The 19,172-nt window shown below is 38.9% G+C and overlaps 1 protein-coding gene across 4 annotated transcripts in view; it reads right to left on the minus strand.

The window, feature by feature from the left end:
* The window catches only part of pleca (plectin a), an 81,237-nt gene that overhangs the window by 60,255 nt on the left and 1,810 nt on the right, over positions 1-19,172 (minus strand). For 2 of the 4 annotated variants that reach the window (XM_087787050.1, XM_087787049.1), the window contains exons 3-4: positions 18,086-18,259; positions 14,072-14,285 (exon numbers count right to left, since the gene is read on the minus strand). In XM_087787050.1, the coding sequence (XP_087643176.1) occupies positions 14,072-14,285; positions 18,086-18,259 (388 nt within the window). Of the gene's footprint in view, positions 1-732; positions 891-11,115; positions 11,271-14,071; positions 14,286-18,085; positions 18,260-19,172 lie in introns of those variants that run through there. The other 2 variants (XM_087787054.1, XM_087787056.1) reach the window with 2 other exon arrangements.

Consider the following 19,172-nt stretch of genomic DNA (forward strand, 5'->3'; position numbering starts at 1 on the left):
TTTTAATTCAATACATAATTTAAAAAATATATCCTAAAATAAAGAAATTAAGAAATTACAATGATAAAATAGTAGTGATAATGATAAGGATAATAATGATAAAATTAGAAATTTATATAATAATATTACATAATTAAATATTATATAGAATACATCAAGTTCAAAGATAAAAAAATAAAAAAATATTTTTATAAATAGATCTCAGAGAAAGACCAGAGTGACTTTGATTCAAATCAAAGGACCAGTTCATCCTAAATATCAAACTTATATATTAACACATGTTAAAAGTTGCATCTTGTGCAGTGGTTGGCTAAAACCTCGCAGGTTAAAGTGGAGAAAAACAGCTTCGTGGTATGACTTGACAGTGGGCTCTGGGTGGGAGGGGCCACATGAACATGAACCAGTGCACAGAAGCAGGAGGAGAAGAGGAACGTCCCATCCTGGAATAAGTGATGGCTGCCGTTACCACGGCGATGCTGCAGCAGCCTCTCTAGCGCAGACGCATTCACTTTACCGCATGCAGCAGCAGTGGCAGGTCACATGGTCGTAAAAGCCCATCTCAGCACACTGGTTACCCCTGACCTCTGATCCCGCCCCCTCAAAGAGACCCACGAACACAAAGGACACGCCGATTGAATCTTAATCTGCTGCTGTGAAACTTCTCTCAGGGTGGATTGTGGGAAAACAAGGCGGTCCTGAGTGATGCTGACAAGTGTAGATATGAAGCAGTACCTTTGAGAGAGCTGATCTCATGCTGGATGGACCTGCCGGGGTCCATGGTCACGATCCAGTCCGGTCTGAGAACTGGTTTGTACTTCTGTGGATCGACAGCTTAGTGTTTCTGCTCCCTGCCAGCCTCACTCTCCTGCTCGCTCACTCGCGCTCAAGCCCCCGTCAGCAAAGAACCAAACACACCTCCCTTCTTTCCACCGCCCTCCTCTGGTCCTGGACCATCCTGGTGCTGATTCACAGGGAGGAGCCTGAACCCGTCACGCCTCGATTGCCAGCTCGCAACATTCCAGGGAGGAGATTGATGAGTATTGATGAAGGAGAATTGAACACTTGTCCGTAGAAATACATCCACATGTGCTTTTTCTGTGCCCCAGAATGTAGGATTAGCACAGTGACTCAGCATCTCTCCCGGTTTAAAAGAACTGTTGAAGGTGGACCCAGTATTTTGCAAGTGCAGCCACAGAAAAATCTATTATTATATTGATCGAATTCTGACTTGAAAAGTTTGTCTCTGCCACTATAGTGACGTGAGAGGATATAGTAGGGTGGTCAAAGTGAAGAATGGTTGTGGTCCAGTGATCTGGAGGATTTCAACACCCCTTTTAAGTTCATCAACCTGTCAAATTCACAGTTTTTGTTCAATAGATTGTTAGAATAATCAATATATCAGGGCAGAGAGACTAATCTGAAACCATCCTGCAGAACAAAAGTGAGACAAAATCGATCAAAAGTCATCTTTAGTTCCGCAAATCAACAAGTTTATGGTTAATTTTTTAACAAATAAATCACAAAGGAGAAAGGAAAATAAACATTGCAAGAATAAAAACTTAAACTTAGACAGTTCTTCCTCCAGTCCTACAGGGGGCAACGGCTGGCTAGGCCTACACATCGCCATCAAAAGATGTTTGCTTTCAACATTGCTGAACAGACATACAAAGAGGATTTTTGGCTGGTGGAAAACACATTTATCATAGTTCTTTTTTGGTTAATATTTCAATAAAGTATGTGTACCCTATAATTATTAGATATTTAATTCACTTTTATACATTTTATTGTTAATTTCTGAGTTGCAATTAAACTCCCAGCCGCTAGATGGCAGCAGTCGGTACATGTTCAACAGCTAAACAATGAAATCCCCCAAGATCCTGACGAAGACTGAGGACGAGAGGATACAGTCCTCTCCAGCAGATTTTGAAGCTGATGTTTGGACATATTTTGGTTTCAAAACAAATGAAAGCAGTAACGACTTCGTCAAAAGTCCTGTGGTCTTCAAATTCTGCAACACTAGAGTTAAGTACTACAAATATATCCTTTTTCCTATAGTATCACAATATATTGTATCTTTGGTCCTTTATCGTGATACGTATCATATCGCCAGATTTCTGACACTAAACATTCTGTAATGGCCAAACATATAAATGCATTTAAAAACATCCAACATGTGGTCACTCGTTTCAAAGTTAGCATAATATGTCCAGCCCACGGGTCACTACAGTTTTTTCTCCTCATCGTGGAATTCTGTATTCCTGGTGTACTTCCTCAAAACAGTCAAAAGATATTGCCTATATTTTGGGCTTTGATCTGTGCATGTGTTGCGACTGCCTCGTGATAAACCTTTATGGTACTGGAGAATAAACCTGCTAAAAACAGGTGTACGAGGAAGTGCTTGATGAAACCTGGTCACAGTTATCAAATTAAAAATCTCGGCTGAAACAATTTACTCTTCTTGAAAAATGTGAAAAACAAGTCAGTCGTTTGATGCTACCATGAGTCCTGAATGTTCTGCCAATCAAACAGATGAAAACATGTGGCAGCCGCCTTTTATGATCTCCGATAAATCGTTGGAATTCTTCACATCAGGAGAGTCGGCAGCATGAATTATAATGGATTATAACACAGAACTTGCTGGTCTGTAAAGTACCAGCAGTTGTTTTTTTAACAAAGAGCCTGAAGATGAAGGCAACTGCACTTTCTTTCTTAACACATTAGCGCTGAATGTTGCAACGACTCTCCGACAGTGTGCAGTCTCACATGCTCAACTTTAGACTGGAGCTCAAGATATCTTTATTTCAGAGTTTGTTTAAGGTGTCTAAAGCTTGTGGGCCATATAAATTGACATTGGCGACTACAATAGGCCCACAGTCCAAAGTTGGACCAAGTTGTGTGATCTAGATTTAGGTTTGTTAAAGGGTTAGTTCACTCAAAATTCAAATTTCTTATTTTCTACCTACTTTCTTCATCATGTTGACTAATAGTTGGGATTGGATAGCGACTGGTGTCGTCATCGTCTTCATCTTTGTCCAGATTTACTTAAAAACATAAAACACCTCTTTGTCTGTAATGTCCATCTAGTTGTGACTCCTGTGTTGGTTTCGGTGTTGTCTTTAACTTTTAAGCATCTATTTTATTGGGTTTTGTATTGATTGTTTAAGTGCTTTGTGACCCAGATCTAGAAAAGCGCTCTACAAATATTACTTACTTACATCTCTACTAGAGGAATTGTTCTAAGAAAAAGAAAACTAGTTTATATTTTAAGCTTGTTTGTAGCAGTTTTTATGTTATTCTTATCAATCTGTTTTGTTTAAGGGTTGCCACAGAGGATTGCTAGAGGCCTACGGACTCAGAAACCTCCAAAACCCCTTGGATGCAGCAGTGTTCCAAAACAACTCAAGTATGAGCTTCAAACGTGGAACAAAAAGGTTTTGTGAAACTACCATTATGGGGGTTTATGAGCTGCTTGGTGGAGGTCTGTGCACTCTGAGTGCTCTCTCACATCCCAGCCATGACGTGCACCTTCTGAAATCTGATCTCACGACCTCCAGTCTGGCATGAACTCATTGATCGTTACTGGATGGACCAGAGATCTCTTCCCACTCGCTACAATGTGTCTTTATGTATTTTTGTGTGTGTACATGCAGTCATGAATGTGTGTGTCATGAACCCCATAAAGAAATTAGGTGGCAAAAAAAAACAACAATCCAATTTCACCTTAATGTTCTTAATTAAACTGAGATCATGGTGTGATTTACAATTAATGCAGTAAAATAATTTTGGTTTTGTGTTGGCAGGACTTCACTGTGTATTTCAAAATGTATCGTTATTAACTATATTAAGGTTTTAATTGAAATGTTGTCACATTAAAATTATAGTTTTTACAAATGTATTAGATTATTTTAATGTTATCCTGGATTCGTGCCTCTTTGTACTGGACTTACTAGTTGTTGTGACTGAATCAAGTTTTGAACATAAACATGGTAAAAAAGAAAACATAAACCGAAAAATGTATTTGTAATATTTAATTCTGCTCTGTATCTGTGTGCTATGCAGCCATATTGCCTGTTGATAATAAAATGGGTTACTGTACCTTTAAGAGGTGTCAGTCTGTGATATATATTCATATCTGGTGGTTGGTGTGTAACAGAGCCAGACATCCGATCCATCAGTCAATATTGATTCATGTTACGACTCGTGATAACTTAATGATTGTGTAAAAATATTCAGGGATTTCATCATCAAAAGGTTTGACATCACAGCAGATGTTATGAAGAAGAAAGTCGACTAGTAATTATGAAAGCAAAAGCAATGGCGGCCCAGGACCTCGTAAATCCACCTGATCCCACGGGCGGATGTGTGGATGCTCCCGTTTCCACGCAGCTGTTCCGAGTCAAGCCTCCATCACCAATCCCATCGGCGACTCGGGTGTCTTTTAAAAGGGTCCGGATTTATCTCATATAGGAAGTCAACCTAAAGCTACTGGGTCAGCCAGTCAATTCTGCAATTCCCACGGTATTTATTATGAAAAACAACAACACAAAACCAAATCATATTGGCATAAGATGAGTCCTACAGTAGTATCACCAAACACCACAAGTTACGTAAGCGATCAGCTCTCGGGCCACATGGGTCACTAAAGATTTATTGACAGAAAACAAAGAAGGCAGGAAGGAAGAGGACACTAACCACACAGAGGAATCCACACAGCGACACCATGACAAACGTCTGTGAGTCTTCACAACATTGTGTGGCCGAGTCGACGATCCGCCGTAAGTCTTTCAAAGCGACACAGCAGCTGCTCATTAGCTATAAGAGTTACGGGCTTGTTGTTCGATAACCTGGAGGCTCAACAGGACGAGAGGCTTATTTTGGACTGTGTTACACATGTGTTGCTCACCGAAGCAAGAAGTAGAACAATTTTTTAAGCTCCATCATGCAAGAATTTAAAGACTAAATACGGGATGAATGTATGACACTCATGCCTGAGGTGTTTTTTCTTTCAGTTATCTTGGAGGAAGTCAACTTTCTTGGTTTAGGGGCTTATCAATTGGAAGGCAGAATATGGAACAGGTAGAAACTCTCAGAGCAGATGGTGGATCTATAACCATTCAACAACATAGGGTCAGGAAAGTCTAAAGAAAACTTGTGGTGTGTCCCAAATGGCGCACTTCTGCACTTACACTTAATATTTTGAGGTGCGTTCACACTGAGCAGTGTGCGAAAATGTAGTGGCCTCAATTGTCGCACTCAAACGGGCAGGAAATTGAGTGTTGCTAAACGTAAGATACGTCGCCAGGAGAACGAGGGTGATACGTCTTCAGAGCAGATACGGGTGTAAATGTCTCGAGAAAACACTAATTTTACCCCCAAAAAAACCACACAACATCAATAATAACACAATGAAACACAACTTAATAACTTGTGTAAAGTGTTTACAATAGAGTTCCAACAGCTGGTTGCCACAGCCTTAAAAAGTAGTAGAAGAAGAAGCTGTCGAGTGCATAGTAGCAGTGTTTGATTTGAGACAGTACTACCCTGTGAAAATTTGCGCATTACACAAGTAAGTGCACTGTTTTACAGTGTACTGTCAAGAATCAGAATCCTTTATTATTGACATTATTAGTGGAGAGGGTCCACTATTTATCAGTGCACTTAAGAGACTTGTGAGATTGGAGACACAGCACTAACATGTGAATAATGTGGCATTAAAGACCAGGTATTGGGTTTGAGAAAGCAGTGAGGGTGGTATAGATAACGTATATAACAAACGTCCAGCAGGTCAAGGGAGGGATAATGAATGTGAGGTAGATGGCTAAGCTATGGCAACCTGCACTGTACTGGGTACATTGTTATTTTTATTTTATTTTGTTTCATCAAAGTCTCCCGTTGTGCACTGCAACCCTGAACCTAACATGACCAATAACTTGTTCGTGTTCAGAGTTCCGGACCCTGGGATGGGACTCGCCCAATGCTTTGTGCTAAAAAGCCAGAAGCAGCACATTTTTGGACGTGACTGGGCGTCCAAGCTCCTGAATTGACCGTGTGCCAGTCGGCTCAGGGCAGACATTCCAAACATTTGTTGACTCAACTGTAGCGAACCAAAGCTGGAGTTTCAGTTCTGGTGGTGGTCATGTGAATGTGGGGGATCTAAATATCAAGAAGACTCATTGTTTCAATTATTTGAAGTGATCGAAGACCATCTAGAAGCAGAAGATACTTCCTCTTTATCTCCATCATCAGTGTGGATCGAGCATCAGGACATTCATCTTAGAACTGAGGTTAAATATGGTGGAAACTGGATACCAAACAGACCATGTGTTGACACGGCAGAAAAGTTAGTAGTGACATCACCAGGTCATTCAGTAACAAGTCATTTCTAGATCATGTTATGCTATTTTCAGACATCAAAGTGTCTCGTCATGTGAATGTTATCATCAATAATGAAATTAATACTCCAAGTGTTTTTGTGGCCAAACCTTTATATTAAGGACACAGAATCAAATCTAAAGCTCATAATTAATCAAGCTCATCTGGCTTTCCTTTGAGGTGACCTTTAAATAGTTTGAATTCATCAATAAACATTACACAATCATTGAAAGTGAAAAGAGGGGGAAACTAATTTGATCTCTCGCTCGAACAGAAGCCTTTTGCTTATTTTATGTCATCATTTATCTATCTACTTTTTCCATAGAAAAATGAATAAAATCAAACGGAGTTTGAACTATTTGAAGAATGCACACCACCAACTGCTCTCCATAAAAGATACAATACAAGCTGGACCTTCTCTAGAAGGACTGGTTCTACTTCTCCACTCTGAGGAAGACACAAAGACACTTCTGAGAAAGATTCATTCATCTTCTAGACAAGGTTGCTAAAGGCCACAACAGGTCACCAACTAACCTCTGTTTGTTTTTTGACCTGGAGAGGAAACCAGAGTACCCAGAGAGAACCCAGAAGGACAATACCATCTCCACACAGGAAGGTTCCCTATGAACCCAGAGAGCTCTCTATTGTTTTCAACAGGAACAAGTCACTGACTAAGTAACTTCTCCCATCTACTTCCTGGTTCCTAACCTTAGTCTAGAGTGCAGCATGGCTCTGAGCCCAAAACTGTAAACAGCCAGTGATAACCATAATAAAATGTACTTTGCAGTGCAGTGCATATTCTCTAGAGTATCGTTATTGGACAGAGAAATTTGGCCTTGGAAGTTCTGGAAGTTTAATTCTTGCCTCATTTTTTTAGTAAATGTATAGAAGTTATTATTATTATTATCTTTTTAAATGTATAGAAGTTAAATAAACACTTAGCCGTCCCTCTGTTGCCTATTGAATGCGAACAAACACGCACCAAACAGGTCATCTCACAAAAACATGAGAACTATCAGGCAGGTGAGAAGCTGGAGAGACGGTGAGAACATTTGTGGAGAAGATTTACGAGTGACCTCTGTCAACATAGCTCGTACTGACCGTCATTCTCAGAGGAGAGACTGGATTATTTGTCGTCTCAAAACATCAGATGAGGATCAGGCGCTCTCGTGTCAACTTTTCTTTTTGAAGACGTTACATTTGATTGATTATATCAATTATTTATATCAAATTATCATGGTCTCAGGTTTGATGACACAAAGAACATTTTTGTTCTGGATCTTGTGACTCAGACTTGAAGACGAAGCAGAAAGATGAATATAGATTAAAATTGGCAAAAGAGCAAGTCTTGACAGAGTATTTATAATATTAAAAATACATGTATTTCAGTTTTAAAATATCCAAATGAAGCATCAAATACTGGTTATAAGATATATATTTTTAATATTAACTGGAATAATATGCTTACGAAAAGCAGTTTAAATATTATTATATATTATATTAACATAGATGTATTATTATACTAAGTTTGAAATAAATAAATAAGGATTTTATCACTGTTTTTCCATTGAGAAAATGTAAATAGTAAACAGTATGGTTATTTGAAATAATAGGAATGATTTCATGGTAGTTGTAATTTTGTAAGGGATGAAAACATACCGAAGATTAAAAGTTAAAGGTGACATAATAGGAATAACTGAAATATTAATATTGAAATTAAACAAAAAGGGTTTGATCGATGTTATGTGTGAATAGAAGATAAGAATGAAATTCAAATCTAACTAAAGTAGATCACAATAGATGTGTCACTGTCATGTTACAGCAAGGAAAATAAAATGTCATAAAATGCAATAAAAATAGGACTTGAACAGCAAAAAAAATGCATTTGAATAAAATATATCCAAATAATTACTTGTTATTGATTCATGAAAAAGATAAATGTGGTTAATGAAATGAATAGTATTCCAGGAGGCAAGTGGAACTGAGATAGTAAAAAAGCTAATTATCGGAGCATAAAAGCACTATCCAAAGTTTTTTACATTACGTTTATGGCACCCCCTAGCGTTGGAATAGTGTAACGGTAATTCTCTGGATTCGCAATTGTCGATTTGGGGAATTAAAAGAGCCCAGGAACAGTTAAGCAGTTGAAACACCTTTGAAAATATAGATAAAAAAATACCTCCATTAATTCAAAAGTAACATAATCTTGGTAAATAAAGTACATTTCTGGTTTATCTTAAAACTTTGAATCAAGCAATTGAATTATAAAGTGTATAAAGGAATAAAAATGTGATTAATCATCCACTTTCGGAAGGAACTCTCTCAGGGAAGTGACCAACAGCTTTGGAGCCGCAGCAGAACTCACAAGATCTTATTAGAATCTCACTGCTGTCAGAGTAATGACACCAATAAACGGCATCATTGTGTGTGTGTCTGTTTCTTGCATGAGAACGTTGGGTATTTTTAAACTGATGGTCAAGTTTCCCTGAAACTGATCTGGCCAAATACTAGAGGTGCCGTGCGGGACTCAAAGGTTCCTCGGCAGGATCAACTAGACGGACTTGAACATCTGAACTCTTGAGACATACATTTGGAGCAGCTTTATATACACACACAAGCACCGTCACTCACAAGGGTTGCTCGGAAACACACACCGTGTGCCACACACACAAATTAACTCACATCCAGAGTAGCAGCTTATTTCAAGTGTGTTTGTTCTCAGTGTTTGACAACAGGGAGCGGGACATTTCGTGAGGGTTCAAATCCTCCCTTGGGCTGGATTTTTATCACAGTCCAGCACTTTAGTGAGCAAACACATCACATCATTCTGTGAGGTTATCAAGTTGATCAGGAATATAAATAAAGAATAAAAATTATATTGCTATCTCACTTTGATACACTCGTCTTTTTTAGTAATTCCTAAAATAACAAGAGGCTCAGATTAAGTGATAAATCAGATTACACTGTTCTAAATTGAGCTGGTGAAGTCATGTTTGGGTGTTCTCAGTATTATCTTGATCTTTAAAGTATGTACTTTTTTGAGTATTGTTTTGATTGTTTAAGCGCTTTGTGACCCTGGTCTCGAAAAGCGCTATATAAATAAATATTACTTACTTACTTACTTACTTACATTGTAAAACTAGCATTAAAATGCTAACAATGCTAATGAACTTCAACTAGCAAATCACTTCCCCAAGTTTCTGCTATTACAGCATTTTCTTAAAACAGCAGCGATGATAAATGCAAACAATGAATCAGAAACTAGCATCATATTACAAATTTTATTTTCAGTTATAGTTATAAATCATGCTTTACTTTTTAAATAAAGTTGTATAGAAATACTCACTGACATTAAAGTCAAAGGTCACCGAGGTTTGTGTTGGCAATCTGGGCTCCTGGTTATATCTGTGGCGAGTATTTAAAGCAGCGTATTTTCCACTTACAGATCAAACACATTCATCAAGTTTTTAAAAACCTGTGGTCCAGGGGCCAAATCCAGCCCGCCAAATCATTTTATGCGTCCACGCCGGATGTTCGGCTCAAATCATAGTAAATTAATGTTCATGTTGATATAATGACCTATAAAGATACTAGTAAATTGTAAGGGTGATATGAAATATTGATACGAAAATAATGTCGATATTGGATAATGCGCTGTAACATTTTTCTTTGGTATTCTTTTGTTTAATTATTTATTGCCAACAATTCATATACTTTATATATACACACATACATACATTGACGGCACTTTAACTTTTGTGTTTTAATTAAACCTCCAGCCACTAGATGGCAGCAGTCGTTACATTCTCCGCAGCTAAAGGAAAAATGAAATCCAGAAAGATTCCGGCGCTGACTAAGAACAAGAGGACACAGTCGACTCAAATATCTTTTAAAGCTGAAGCAGATGGAAGCAGTTGCGACTTCATCAAGAGTCATGTTGTCTGTGAATCAAATACTCGGGCAATACTAAAAATATATATCCGTTAATACGGTAACACAATATATTGTATACCCCTGTATTATATTAGATATCATATCGCCACATTCTTGCCAATAGACACCCCAGTTATAATATAATATAAGCTAAGAAACACAGCTTATTGAGGTCATCAATTATGCAGAGACTTACAATAACATTAAAATACATGTTGAAGAAAACAAAATGTTTGACAGAAGAGATAGTTTAGATAAATTGTTGCTTCCAAGAATAAAAAAAATATATATATATATCGCAACCAGATCCATCCTAACTTTTAGTAAAAATACATTTTGTCTGGCGACCAAAGGATGTGATTGAGTTTGAGACCCCTGGTTAAAGTGGAGCATCTTTTCCACATCTTCTTCATTGTATCATCACAGCCTAGTTTTAAGAATGTAAAACATGAATGCATTTTTTTTTTTTTAAACAGGCAGTGCCTTGAAATAAAGAGTGATTATATGGATGAATGTGAATCTACACAACTCTTCAACAGTTACTCTTGAACACAATAGAAGTTTCAGTGGGTGTTGACAACGTTGTCCAAATAAATATAGACAACTGCTGGACCTCAGAGAGTCACATGGCTGCTTCCTCTTGACAACTGATGTACACATACTGTGTTGAAGTGTGTTTAGTAGCAGAGAGAAAAGTTTAAAACCCAACAACAAGTAAAGCAGTGGACAACCATTCAGAACCAAGCAGCCAGGTCTGCACACCTGCACACCACACACACAAGTGCTGCACACACTAACAGCTGTTGTTACCTTTATACTTCTCCCTCACGTTCTCATAGGCCTGGACATAGTCCTGCTCCTCTGGCAGCCGCTGACCCCTGTCAAAAATGGACGTGGACATGATGGGCCAGGATTTCTGACGACTTTTAGGACCCCCTCTTTGACTGCTTGTGACCCCAAGGTGTTCCTTACCAGAGTGTCCCACAAAAGCTGTGGACTTCATCAACCACGCCCCTCCTCGGCTGGAGAAATACCCACACACTCACACCCCAACACACACACACACACACACACCCCTTCACTAACACACATTTATATTTATATCGGACCCTCCTCTTAAAGCTACAGAGGCATATATTCACAACCAAGATACCAGTTGAAGCAGCAGATCGCACACACACACATTGATAAGGACACACAGATAGGGGACACACATGCTGAGGAAACAAATGACGTGGGGTTATTTGAGTTCCTGCTGTGGAGAGAAGTAGGACACAAGTGTTCCCCTGAATGATTCACCGCGCTCAAAGGGAAACGCTCGTCAGTTTCCAGCAACACGAGTCTACAACCCAGCTTTGTTTCTTTAAGGTTTTCCCCGTTGCCATGGTTACATAGCTTTGCTTTTCCGGGTGAAACGCTGTTGTTCCTGTCCGGCCGAATGTTGACTCATGCACTCGTGGTATCACAGAGAGAAAAGATTCTCTGTCAAAACAGTGGTTGAAAATGATCAATACTTGGGTTTTGAAATAAATCTTACTTCAGTGTTAAACTCAGTTAGTGAGAAAATATGAATGAAAACATAAATTATTAAGTTGTGTGAAAACTTACATTATGTATTCTCATCACGTTTTAATAAAAGAAACCCAGATGAATAGAAAAATATATTTGCTATGGTTCCTTATTCTGCATCTTCATGAAGACCTCCATTAAAATTTAAATTTGAATTAACTTTATACCATATTTAATAGATATAAGATAAAGATGACGTCCATAATTACAACTTCTTTTAGAATTCTTCTCTCCTCTTTCTCTCTTCTCACAGATTTCGGGTTATTTGTCTTTAGATTTAATCTAGTTTATAATATAAATAAGATTAGATATGTTAAAATGTTTCTGAGGTTGTTATTATTGTCAGTAGGACAGCAGGTGGAGGTAAAGTTTGCTCACACAACCCAGGAGAGTGTTTTAACTAATTTAATTACTTAAATGCAACCCAACAGCTGTCTTTTAAAAACTAAAGTTGCATCAACACTGAAGGTAAATATCATTAATTATAGCTGCATACGATAAAATAAAACTGTGAATAGCTCTTCTTCAGGTGTTGGGTTGATCGTCTTCCTCCTCAGAGGCGCCTTCTACTCGCCTCCAAGTTTTACTTTTATTTGTATGCATTTAAGGTGAGATAATCTTTATTCTTGTACTAAAAACAGTATTAATCATTAACACTTTAAATCTTGCAATTCAGTAAAATACACACTTTTAAAACAATGAAAATGTGGTTATCTCTGCATAAATGGGAAAATATGTGATGGATTTTTATATTCATGTAGTAACTATGAAGGAAAAAATCCTTAATTCAAATATGATTACACAATTCTTTAAAAATAAAAATATATATAACATGGACATCTGATCAACTCATCTATTATACACAAATAAATGTACTTTTTAATGCTACAATGGACAATTATTTGTTGGTTATTCATGTATATTCTAGAAATAGACATTATCATCAGACTACTAAGAATGGAAATTCATCTCTTATTCATTTTTATCTTACAAATCCATGAACTGGACAATGGGCTACATACTGTCCTCTAGTGTCCAGCTGGTTTACTACAAATCTGCTCTGCTTTGCTTGAGAGCCAGAGGCCGAGACTAGTGAGGGAGCAAGTCCCAAATGAAGCAACATCAGTCAAACCTCATGAGCAGTATGAGGAGGTCTGAAGAGTCTCTGAAATCTCTTGGCATGCGACAGAAAAAAAATCGATAACTTATATACAGTCGGTTCTGAAAGCTGTTCTGAATTATTTATATGAGTGAAATATTGGCAGAAAAGAGACATTAATGTTTCAAGCACAGAAGCTGATGATTTGAGTTCTGTTCCTTACATGTGTAGACCCTCCTAGTCATTAGTTCTTCCTAAGAGCATAGAAAGCATTCCTCGGTGGTCAGTGGTCTGTAACTATATCTAGTTGGTTCTTGTTAAAGTGTGGTCAACCAGCTTCTGTCTATAGTTTATCTGGAAACTATGCATTTCCAACGACATCTTTAGAGTTGTGTAGCCTTTGCACGGAGAGCCAACTGGCCAGCTTTTACAATTGATTTAATCCATTTTATACGGCTTATCCGAGGTCACGTCGCGGAGGCAGCAGCAGGAGCTAAGACCCCGGCTAGTCTTGCAGAAACCAGAGGCAAAGACATTGTCATCTGCTCCGACACACTAGTGTAGATCTTTGTGTCGCCTAGGATGTCCATCATAGTTGTATGTCGTAAAGAGAATATCAGTTAGACAAAAAAGTAAGCTATGAATTGTCAATCAAGCCCCATAATGCATTGCAACAGTTAAAAAAAACTACATATCATCCTCCAGTGTGTCTCTGAAGTCAGTCAGCAGAAAAGTCTTGAACATGAACGTGCACAAAGACAACTGGAGGCCACTGCTGCAGCACCACACCCTCCCAGATCAATAATAGGAAGAAGGAGAGCGACATCTCATCGGATATTCTGCTCCAGACACAAATGAAGGCTGAGATGAGTCAGCAGTTTGAAGCATGACCAACAATTAACCAAGTGATTAGTGAACAAACCCTTCCTTACTTTGAGCTTATTCAAGTTCAATTGTATGAGCATGGCAACACTTTAGGTGAAAAAGTTCCAATAAGGAAATAATTAAACAAACAAACTTATGTATTATAACATGCCATTTCTTATTATAAAAACCACAGTAGAACATTTTGATGATTGACAGAGTAAAAGGTCTTACCCGCGATCCTGATGACGGCCCGCTCCGCCGGGTCCAGAACATCTCCCGACGCCGACTTGGAGCGCTTGATGCGCTGGTGTTTGGGAAGGTTCCACGGCAGGGTGTCTCCTGGCGATGGCGAGAAGCTGACGGAGCCCAGTTCACTGGTGCTTTCCTCCGACACCGCCCGGACCAGAGGCCGTCTCCTCGACCCGTCCGCCACACTGTCCATCGTCTGTCCAAGAAATCGAGGATAATTATTAAGATTTGAGAGGTTTTATGAAAAACAAATGAATGTTGTGAGCAAATACATGTTTCATATGGCAGTTAGCATGAAGTGCTCACTTCAATAAAAAGAGATATTGCTGCCAGAACCTCCCTCTCAGATGCTGCTGGTCCACCTGTGGTGTAGGATGTCATCATCCCCCTTTTTCAGCTGAGTCACTATCAAAGATGCTCTCAATGGGGCTGCACCAAAATAGACTCTCTGACAGAACCACTGCTCTTTGCAGGCACTTGAGACTGAAGCGTTTTGTTTTAAAATCTAAAATACCACATGGATTTTCATGTCATCACTGGACATAGTTCCTGTTTTCACCTCAATGCAGAGCTTTAAAAACAATTAAAGGTTAATTTGAAAATAAACAACATTGTTAGAGGTTCGATAATTCTAAGAAAAAGGGAACGGATCTGTTTCTATTTAAGTTTTAAACATTAGTAACCTGGGAGTTTGCCAGTCAATTCAAAAGAGTAAGGGTTAGTAACCTAGCAACCGTTCAAGTCCCCAGGGTCCTCTTCTAAAAGTGGGGCACTATAACGTATGGAAGCTTTTTGCTAGCATGACAATACTGGTCGTCATTTATATGTAAACCTAAAATATTGAACTTAAACTATGGACATGATTAATGTGATTATAATGAGATGTTTCTCGATGGACACTTTCAAGTGATGCTACATCAAAGAAAATATGTCTTTACATAGTTAAGATCGGTAAGTGTTTCCTTTCCCATGTCGTGTTGAGGCTTTCAAATGGTGGATCGAGGCTCAAATTGAGACACAGAAATGTTTTCAAGAGGTCCAATAGAAATTAACCAGACTGGGTCTGTTATCCTAGTCTTAACAGTTTGTTTTTTTTAAATCTCATTTTTAGTTTTGTTGTATTATAGGTACAAACCTCTGGTTTTGTTATTCAATACGTTTACATGAATACAGTTTTTTTTTTATTGATTTGAGTCAGAGCATGTGGATCCAAAGCCAGAGCGGTTGAGATCCACTGAGACCCAACATAAAAGCAGCAGAAACTTGTCGATAAGCAAAATAAAGTAAAATAAAAAATATTATTTATTAGCATTTCCCCTAGAGGTTCCTTAATAACATCTATACCTTTAACATCTAGGGCTTTAGCGATACACTAATGTCACAATACCATATATTCAGATAACAATACAAAAAATAATGCTAGTGTATCGTAATATATTTTAACGATTTTAGGGGACATGGAATTTTAGTGACATCCATTCCACACCAAACATCATCTTTAAAAGCAGTCGAAGTCATCTGTATCCCCTTGTCCTCAGTCATCGCCATAATCTAGCGTCCGGAAATAGAATTGAAACGATTACAATCCACTTGTTTTATTTTACACAATAGTTAATTGAATATAAACTCACACCCATAATAACAATTCAATTGAAACAAGTTATTTGGGTCACGTGATCAACATTACAAAGGTGAACCTTCATTCAGTACTTTAACTTCAGCAGTTTACCCTCCACGATGAAAATAATAAATAATGTAGGTGAGGGGGGGTCCTAACATGCCACCCGGGGTCCTCAGACCAACTAAGAACGCCACTGTAGATAACAGGTAAACGCCTCATCCTTTCTTTTTTCGCGCCTCTTTCCGACCAAAACCGTAGGTTTAAAAATGACACCAAACCCACGTGACCTGCAGCGTCAGCAATGCGGTAAAAACACCTTTGGCGGATGGAACCCCCAAAACAACATCTACTCACGCCTGCAGGTGACCCGAACGGTGACCCGAACGATGCCCTCGGTCTTCCCCTGGACCAGAACCACAAACACCCGCTCATGGAGCAGCGACGGTCGGATCTGACGTCCTAAAGTTCCCTCATCCTCCTCTGCAGCAGCAGCTGCGCCTGTGAGTCCTGCTGCAGGGATGGAGACTCGAGCAGACCCGGGTCGAACCAGGCTTCCAGAGACCAGACCGGTCCTGCCTTCCCTCTGCTCGTGCACCGGGCGGTACCGGGGGAACACAGCCCGTCACTGACTGCGGGACAGCGAGGCGCAGCAGCTGCGAGGCTTGGTGCGCATGTGAAACTGATCCCAGGTCTGATTTGAGGAAAGATTTCCTCGTTTGATTTTTTACATCTTTTTTTTTTTTTAATTTTTATCTGTATTTATTTTTATTCAACGTCATGGTGGGAATAATAATGGATAAAAATAATAATATTAGCATTTATGCTTACACAAATTATTCTTATTAAAAATTATTTGTGTCTATATTATATTAAGTAAATAAATTAAATTCCTGGTAAATACATTTTACCAGAGTTTTATGACCTCCATGGCATCCAGAAATACATGTGCAGTGAAGGAGGTTGTTTACCTTGACCCAGAGACAACACAAGGGATACCACGAACACATTTGTTTTCTGGCCTTCGGGTCAACTTGACCCTGAGATAACACATGGGTTAAGAACCACTATAAAAATGAAAGACAAAGATCTCAGATCTAACACTCATACCTACGGACAAGTTCCCCATCAACCTCTGTATGTTGAATCTGAATGAATCATTTGGGTCTTTAGTTTAATCGGATTCCAAATCGGAAAAAACAGATGTTTTGATTGACAGCTGCCTGATGCATGGAATTCCTTTAGCACCAAGACTTAATGGACGGCCATAAGGACAAAGAACGCGACTCATTGGTTCATTTCCTAACCAGGAGAGGTCTGGTTCAGTCAGCTGGACCTTCAAATACAACGTTGTCCTGGACCGAGTAATGTCAATAAAGTTGCTAATGTACTTATGTTAGCAGAATTAAATGCAAAAATCAAAGAGGAACAAACTTAAAACAACATATTCCTTAAGAATACAGATTGAAAGAATACAAAGAATCATCACTCTTACAACTTTTGGTGTGAGGACGTGTTGGATTCTGGGGTTAGTTTCAGGAAATGTATTTCTCGCTGAACTGTTTATCAATCAACTGACTGGATGGATGATCAATGCGTTGAGCATCCCTGGTCTAGACTCTAGACTCAGGAGGTTAGTCATTCGGGAGAGACTCAAAGTCGACCCTCGTCCCAGCATCTATAAACACTGTAGTATCACAATGGGGAGGAGACCACAGGGCAGACCCGGGACAAAGAGAATGTGTCTCCCAATAGGCCTGGGAACACCTTGGTGAAGAACTGAGAATACCTCAGACAAGCAATGAATGATGGATGGATGAGTTTCATTCTCTTGAGTTTGACACTTTAAATCACAATAAACAACTAGGAAGCTGTTTTAAAAAAAACAAACAGTATGTACAGTATTTAATTTAAAACTCGTCCTACTTCAGCCTCACCCATCTTAATGATGGAATAATGCTGAGTAAGTGTGCTTTAAATCTGCTCAACCACAGGCATTTACATGTCAATCATTGCTTGTGTTTAAAAGCTTCTTGGTCTGAGTTGGGAATTAAATGTGTGGAAACTTCTCAAAACATTGTTGACTCTAAGACCGGCTTTAATTAATTGTAGTCTGTGTTTCACTAGTTTTTAATTTTGCACTTGTGTCTCAGATATTTAAAAACTTACGATGGAGTATAAAGATGCAACCAAAACGGTTCTTACTTCAGAGTGAAGTCGGACATTCTTTGAGAAGGTTCTGTATTAAACTCTCTATGCAAGTAAAATTGTTGTGACTTTGAACAAAGTCTGATCTCCGTCGTCTCTTCTTTAAGTTTGCAGCTTTAAGTCTGTTTCCTAACCTCACACTTTTAATTCTCGAACAGAGTGTGACTTACCTTGTTGGAGTTTCCTGTGGTCAGCGTTTCCATCCGGACCCTCAGAGGACGTTTCTTCCTCTTCTTCAATGCCTGGCCCAGCGGCGCCTCCTGGACCGGGACCACTGCCTCCGTCACCACAACTTCCTCCTTCTGGATTGAAGCCGCCGGCTTTTCTTTTGGCTTTTTCTTCTTCTGGAATGACGTTTTGGTCACATGACCAACATGTTTATGTACCCACTTGACAGATGGTTGTACCAGTTTGATGCTCAACTCTGATGGTGTCTCTCATGTTCATGTGTGTTGGTCTTCAAAATCTCTAACACACCATTGAATGTCTTTATTTCTTCGTTCAAATCCTGCACCTTTGCAACATGATAGCTCTGACAACAGTATCATACCCGAGTCGAGTGAGTGACGAGTGTTTAAACAGTGTATCTGTCAGTCATCAGAAGTGTGTAAACTTTTGACTTGATTTCTGAGAGTTGTGTTGAGCTTACAGTCCGACTGTGACTGAGTGACGGGACGTTGCTGCCGTGGAACTTCAGAAAAGACTCAAAATGTCCCTTTTGTTTGGTCGCTGAAGCAAACCGACCTCCGCTGGCACGTTTGGAGCTGCGCTAACAAAGAGCTCGGCTCATGAGCACAATGGCAGCTCAGTGTTTCACTCGCTGACTGAAGTGCTGCATCAGTGCGACATGACTGAACCGATCTGTGGTCGAGTAGCTGGGATGGCACAGAGCTCCATGAAGTCTGATTGTTTCGTCACGAGGAACTAATTATGTGACGCGTCAGGAAGTCCTGCTGCGTGACGACTTCATGACTGCACGTATGATGAAACTTTTGGTCTTAATACTTTTCCGAGTACTGTTCAATTAATCAATCTCAACAGAAGATTAACTTTTATACACACAGTCCAAATTCAGGGAAGAACCAAATTCATATCCAAAGAAAAAAATGGTTTATTCAAGTGTACTATGGTTTATATTGAAAAGTAGTTTTAAAAAAAGTGTACTCAGAATAATTGAGACTGCAGCAAAGTACTAAATATATGTTGATTTAAAGAGATTAAAATGGTTTTACTACCCATGTTTGCATTGAGGTATTT

This window comes from Callionymus lyra, chromosome 3 (assembly GCF_982586985.1).
Source record: "Callionymus lyra chromosome 3, fCalLyr1.hap1.1, whole genome shotgun sequence".
In the NCBI taxonomy this organism is placed as follows: domain Eukaryota; kingdom Metazoa; phylum Chordata; class Actinopteri; order Syngnathiformes; family Callionymidae; genus Callionymus; species Callionymus lyra.